This window comes from Otolemur garnettii, unplaced genomic scaffold (assembly GCF_000181295.1).
Source record: "Otolemur garnettii isolate 467f Iridium unplaced genomic scaffold, OtoGar3 scaffold00065, whole genome shotgun sequence".
NCBI classification, from domain to species: domain Eukaryota; kingdom Metazoa; phylum Chordata; class Mammalia; order Primates; family Galagidae; genus Otolemur; species Otolemur garnettii.
In genome coordinates, this window is record NW_003852460.1 from 4125723 (window position 1) to 4132728 (window position 7006).

The 7006-nt window shown below is 44.9% G+C and overlaps 1 protein-coding gene across 3 annotated transcripts in view; it reads right to left on the reverse strand.

Annotated features, from left to right (window-relative positions):
- Window positions 1-6585, reverse strand: part of NLGN4X (neuroligin 4, X-linked) — a 268913-nt gene extending 262328 nt beyond the window's left edge. For all 3 annotated transcript variants that reach the window (XM_003793037.2, XM_003793040.1, XM_003793038.2), the window contains exon 1: window positions 6114-6585. In XM_003793037.2, coding sequence (XP_003793085.1) covers window positions 6114-6585 — 472 coding nt within the window. The remainder of the gene's footprint in view (window positions 1-6113) is intronic.
- Between the last annotated feature and the right edge of the window lie 421 nt (window positions 6586-7006).

Here is a 7006-nt window from a genome sequence, read left to right on the forward strand (position 1 = left end):
GCCTTAGCGGCTTGAGCCACAGGCACCGAGCTGGAACTAAGAAACTTTATCTGTTACTTGTGGCATTGAGAATACTAAGGTCCAGTTATAGCAGCACGTACCCATTTCCAGGAAGAAGTAAAGAAACAGGTATGAATTAGTAATGTCCTTTTCTTTTTTTTTTTTTTTTTTGCACTTTTTGGCCAGGGCTGGGTTTGAACCCACCACCTCCCATATATGGGACCGGCACCCTACTCACTGAGCCACAGGTGCCACCCAGTAATCTCCTTTCCATCACTGCATCCCATCACCCCCAAGGTCTAGCTGCGGAAGTCCCCATCATTCTCTCAATCTGATTTCTTTCTTTTTTGAAACACAGTCCCATCAAGTCACCCTCAGTAGAGTGCTGTAGTGTCACAGCTCACAGCAGCCTCAAACTCTTGGGCTTAAGCGATTCTCTTCCCTCAGCTTCCCAAGTAGCTGGGACTATAGGTGCCCACCACAATGCCTGGTTATTTTTTGTTGTAGTTGTCATTGTTGGTCAGCAGGCCCAGGCAGGGTTCAAACCCACCAACTTTGGTATATGTGGCTGGCACCCTAACCACCGTGGTACGGACACCACGCTGCAGTCTGACTTTTGAAGTAAGTCTGGATGTCCCACAAAGACCTTCTGATAAATGTCCACATTTTCCCTCACTCGAAGCCTGATTGAAGCTGGGTGGTTTTCTTTTCTTTTCTTTTCTTGTTTGTTTTTGTTTGGTTGTTATTTTGTTTTTTTTTTTTGTTTTTTTTTTTTTTTGCAGTGTAGGGCCGGGTCCAGGTTTGAACCTGACACCTCCAGTATATGGGGATGGTGCCCTACTCCCTGAGCCACAGGTGCCGCCCAAGCTGTGTGGTTTTCTATCCTTTGGAAACAAGGAAACACAGACAAATAAAGAATGCCAGAAAAGTGGGTGAGGCTTTCGGAAAAGACGGGAGCTTTTCGAGGGTGAAAACCACACTATAAACTAGCTGGGTCTTGAATTAGACCTCGTCTTGTCTCCACGGCAAATGTGGGGAAGGAATTCCCATAACCCTGACAGGGGTGCGGCCATCTAAGAAAATCAGGTCAGAAACCAGCAATCCCCTCCCCAGATTCCTGGACTGCCTCAAGGCCAGAGTTCCTGGAGACACGGTGCCCATGTCCTGACGCTAAGGATAGGCCCATATCCTCACCAACACGAGAGAAGGGTGTTGGGGGGCACTCCAGGCTCACTGCCCACTCCAGCTTCCCCAGTGAGGCTCATAAAAGCCTTTTGCAAGTGTGTGAGCTGAGCTGACACCTGGTCAGTCTCCACTCTGCTTTTTGACCTGTTGAAGTCCTTCCTTGCCCCTAGACTGGGCTCCTCACCCTTTTTTCGCAGACCCTCACCCCGATTCTATGCCAGAACCCCATTCCGCACCTCACACTCAGGCAGGTGCAGCGGAATCGGCCCTGCCCCGCTGGTTAACTCACACAGATTCCCACAGGGTCAGGCAATGAAGTTCAGGAGCTCACCCTATGACAAGTGCCACATACCTCAGTGCAGAGTATCACTACCACCCCCAGCTAGGTGCTCCCCTCAGGAAGTTAGGCACCAACACCAGTCACTGCTTAGTCCACCCTTCACAGCAATTTTGGAACTCTTTTCCAAGAGTGGCCATCAGAGATACTGCCGTACATGTATGTTCAAATTTTCCAATTGTTAGCTGCTTTTTTTTTTCATTGATTAGTAACTGTGTACATTAATGCACTTCTGGGTTACAGTGTGGGGTTTTCACAAACAATCCGAAACACTTCCATCAAACTGGTTAACATAGCCTTCACGTAATTTTCTTAGTTATTGTGTTAAAACATTCATATTCTACTCTTAGAAAGATTCACTTGTACCCTTGTAAGATGAACCACAGAAGTGAACCCTCGAATCCCTCTCCCTCCACACATTCCCCCCTCCCTCCCTCCCCCCCATATTCTTAGGCTGTTATTAGGTTATAGCTTTCATATAAAAGGTATAAATTAGTTTCATAATAGGGGTGTGTACACTGGATACTTTTTCTTCCATTCTTGTGATACTTTGCTAAGAAGAACATTTTCCAGCTCCATCCATGTGAACATGAAGGACGGAAAGTCTCCGTCTTTCTTTCTGGCTGCATAGTATTCCGTGGTGCACATATACCACAGTTTGTTGATCCATTCGTGGATCGATGGGCACTTGGGCTTCTTCCATGACCTGGCAATTATGAATTGGGTTAGCTGCTTTTTTGATGAAGACTGTCCAAGCCTCAGGCTTCCTCCACTGCTCAGCCATGGATAGTGTCCATCCAGGGCTCCTGCAAACAGGGTGTCCCAGAGAGGTCCCACTGCCTCCTGAGACTGCTCTGGCTTCCTGCCTCTAAGTCGATTAGCTGTGCACACACCTGTGGGTCACTTCGTGTGTCTCTTCCATCTTTCATTATTCCATCACAAAGCTCCAGATCGTCCTCGGGCCTCAGTCCATAATCATGGACTGCTTACTTAAGTCATGCAGTCGAAAGGGTCAGGTGTCACATTTTAGAGAAAAAAAAAATTCCCCATTTAGGGAATGCCATCTTTCCTTCCCTAAATGCATCTTTAACTCCTTTTTTTAATGATGTTGCTGACTGACACAGAATTTCACTGTTGGCTCAGTGCCTGTAGCTCAGCGGCTAAGGCACCAGCCACATACACTGGACCTGGAGGGCTCGAATCCAGCCCGGGCCTGGCAAACAACAATGACAACTACAACAGAAAAATAGCTGGGCATTGTGGTGGGTGCCTGTAGTCCCAGCTACTCAGGAGGCTGAGGCAAGAAAATCACTTAAGCTCAAGAGTTTGAGGTTGCCGTGAGCTGTGATGCCATGGCACTCTACCTGGCAACAAAGTGAGACTCTGTCTCAAAAAAAAAGAAAAAAAAATATATATATAATCCCCTATTTTCTGTTCTGTACCATATCAAAAGCTCTTGTTGAGAAGTTGGAGCATTTTAGTAGTGTACCTTCAGCTTAGCCTGACCCATGATGGAACGGAATCCAGAGTTGTGACGTTGTCCCTGTGTTTATGAATTAATGGTGGGCTACCCATTTTCAACAGGAGACTTTGAGTTCTCAGCTTCACTTTTTCAATTTGCATCTAATCAGTCCTGTAAGCCATAGTTTGCATTATTTACCCAGAGTAGATATGGAGATATTCTCTCTCTCTCTCTCTCTCTCTCTCTCTCACACACACACACACACACACACACACACACAGAGTAAGTAGATTAGCCTGGCTCCATCCCTCCGTTCCTTGCTGACATTAACCATAGTATAACTTCTGATCAGGTTCACTAAATTCTGACCTCATTTGAACATCTATCCAAAGGTTAAAACAGGCGATTCAAGCTAATTAATGATCTGTCATCTTGACACCAAAGAGGAATTAATAATCTGTAAAAACTTAAGTAATAAAATTTGTAAAGTAAGAATAAGTTATAAAGAAATAAGCCCACATTTAGCAGATCATAATGCCCATTTATACTAATTGATTCACCATCAGAAAGTCATGGTTTATTTTAAAGGGAATTAGAAAAAAAATTATTCTGTTTTCCGTAGGAAAAAATATCTATGTTTCATAAAACTGTTATACTACAAAGAAATTCCTAACAAGTTTCCTCATGAAAGTTACGTTTAATAAGGATATGTATGTGGCTGACATAGTCTGTTTTTGTATCTTTGGGTACATCTCCCTTCTATGGAAACAGAGATGTCAGAATGTCACCCAATCTGATTAAGATGGAAAGATAGATATTAAAAAATATAGAATTCCAGAAAGGAATTTTGTATTGCTAAAATGAAATATTGTTGTTTAGACCGTTAAATAAACAAGTTGGTGTGAATTAAGACATAGCCTAAGAGGAGAGTTTTCAGAGAAATGAACATGACCCCCTAATTTCATGCTGTGCGAAAGGTGGGTGTGTTCCTTCCGTGAGTAACCGATAATTAAACGGTTGATTCTTACGTTGATATCATCAAGAAAATAAACAAGCAAACTGTCTCCCCTGCCACCCACAAAACTCCTGAGCCACAAAGCTGTGATTTGCTCTTTGCGCAAACACACAAGACTCCTAGCTTAGAGCTCTCGCCAGCAAAAACCCAGTGTTCACACATCCTGGGGAGATACAATCACCTGTTCAGCTCCTAATACGTTTGTCGTCCTGTAGTTAAGACCCTAAGTGCTTATTGCTTCAAATATCATAAAGAAAAAGCAAGCAGCATGGGTTGGTTTATTATCAAGTCTAGGTAGCATTTTGAACAGTTTGTATCCTCCAAACTTTACTTAAATACCGAATCACAACAAAATAGCCAAAGCGTTTGTGGTCTCCATGCCCTCAACTGCACATACGTGATTCCACAATCAGGGAGGCTGCGTATTTATTTGTTCCCAAAGGTGGTCTCATTCAGTCCAGTGTGCCACATAAGGAAAGAGGCATTCTGTCCGAAGCAGACTCACCGCCCCACCAGTTGTCAACATTAGTGCATCCACGCTACGACAAAAGCTGTTTGAATCCTTTGTCCCGTTACAGGGTTTGGGGCTTTTTCCTGCCTCCTTCTTGGCTGTCTCTCTGTTCAGTTTTTACTTGAATAGTTCATTAAAAGAAAGACCTCCACCCAAGTGGCTGCGGAAATAAGAGCTCTAATTGGTCTGGGGAAGGATTTTTTATCCACCAGCTGCCCCATGCAGAAAGCTGCTCCTTGGAGCGTTTATGCCCCAAGACAGGCCAGAACAGCACATGGAAATACCACACCCAAACGTTAATTAAACTCCTGAGTCCCATTCAGATGTGGACTTTATGAAGCAATTGTGGGTTCTGTCACCATAACGAGAGCCCTGGGCCACAGACCGTTGACATAATGAAGCCGAGTCTCCTCATTCCTTTCTCAGGCCCTTCTTTGTAACCTCAATGATACTCAGCCCTAGTCGGAATTATTATAATTGTTTATTTCACATTTTCAGGAGAATCTGATTGGAAAACAATTTCTAGGGATGGGAGTTTACCAAAGATTAAAAAAAGAGAGAGAGAGAGAAAAAGGTAGGAAAAAATGTCTCCGTATACAAAAAATTTATAGCATTGTACATAAGGAATGTTATGCAGAAAACACTCCCTATTCTCTCTAGGAAATATCTCTATAGTTTCCAGAAATTATTTCTCTCATTGCAGGAAGATTTCTTCCTCTGTTTTTCTTTCTTCTTCTCTAAAATTGGCTTATGGAAATGCAAACTGAGAACAATGTGATGTCCTTGTGTCATAACCTTACCGTGGTTACTCTTCACAGAAAATTCAAATTTGAAATCTGCCCGCACATGAAGCTATCCAAATTTTACTAGCATCGAATTAAGTTAATATATGTAGGACCATTGTGTTTACAGATTTTCACAGCTGTTATAAAGAAAAGGGCCTTTTTTTTTTTTTCTCAATGCAAGCACATTATTCTTTAAAGCAGCTAGAATCATCAGACTATATTTTGCTGTTTGGTTGCAGAAAATACTGGCAGCCACGAGGGTCCAAATTCACGTTAGCCAAACGGATTCTAAACCATGCTTGGAACTATCTCTTGCTCACAGTAGGGTAGTAAAAATATCAATATTTTTCCTTTTAAGACTCGAGGAAGGAGCTGATTTCCTATGTCCTTAAGGTAGAAGGATGCTTTGCTTACATCTCTCATTTTGCAAACTCGAGCGTGATAAAGTGCTTAATTCTGCTACTTTTTGTTGATTCATTCCTCGACAGATGATTTGGGTAAAGAAAAAAAAAACAAAAACATATAACGCTCTATGCTCATACTGGCTGTCATCTACACATAAACCGCTGCAACGAGGTTCAGAGGGTGAGAGATGAAAATAATTAACATCATTAACTGTGTGCATGCACTGGGTGTTCAGGGAATACAAGCAGGGCACAGGGTAAGTGGCCGTGAGAACCGCATGCAGAACACGAAAAGATACATGAATCGACCGCTTGTCGAAATCATCATGCAGGAGTCACTCTGAAACCTTCCTGGCAACCCTCCCCGTGAGTCAGCAAAGTGGCCGCTCTATTTGGCTCGCACGAGGCACTTACCGTCTTCCGTGGGGACGTAGATGTTTAGGTAAAGGCAGTCCTCGTTTTGATCTTGAACGTACGTCATCAGAGTATCCAAATTGGCCGTGAACCACACAGGCAGCATGTCGTGCAGCAAAGACCTCTCGTCCAGGTGCTGGGGACAGACGGCCGCAAACTGGGTGGCGTTTCGCACCCCGGTCCACGAGGAGGGGGGCTCCGGGGGCTGGAATCGCCTTTCTCCTGTGGGAGGTGAGGCGTAAGGGACCCCCAAGTATTGCTCCACCGGACCCAAAATCTCATTCGGCAAGGGTGTTCTTAAGCCCCGGATTTTGCCATAATTGGTGTTGACAACAGGGTACTGGGCTTGGCTGTCGATGAGGGTGAACTTGATGGCCAGAGCGGTGATCCACAGGAGAACATTGCAGTTTAACATGACGCAGAAGGGGGTGAAGAACAGGGGTAGCCATAGCAGTCCCCTGGGACTCGACATGGTTCATGCCCGCATCTGCAGCCGACCCACAGGTGCCACGACTCCAAGGGGTCCAAGCCGTGAGGCACACCCAGGGAGAGCGGGAGGCCCAGGAGAGACCCTCAGGCTGAACAGAGACAGAGGCCAGTGGTACGGATGAGCACGGTGGGTCCCATCATGACAAGGCACCCCTCCTTTAATCCTGAAACGGGATTCCAGCAAGGAAGCAGTGTCCACCAACACCTCTCGGGACCAGGATTCCTTAGAAAGTCTCCGAGGCAGCCTGGTGGGAAGAGAAAGCACAACAGGTGAGAAAGCCCAGGGGGTGACTAGCTATCACTCCCCCATGCAGTCTGCAACACCCCTCTCTATGAGATTCTTATTCACCCGTGAACCAGGAGACATCAGCAAGAACATCACTTGTCTCGAGTCTTGCCAGATA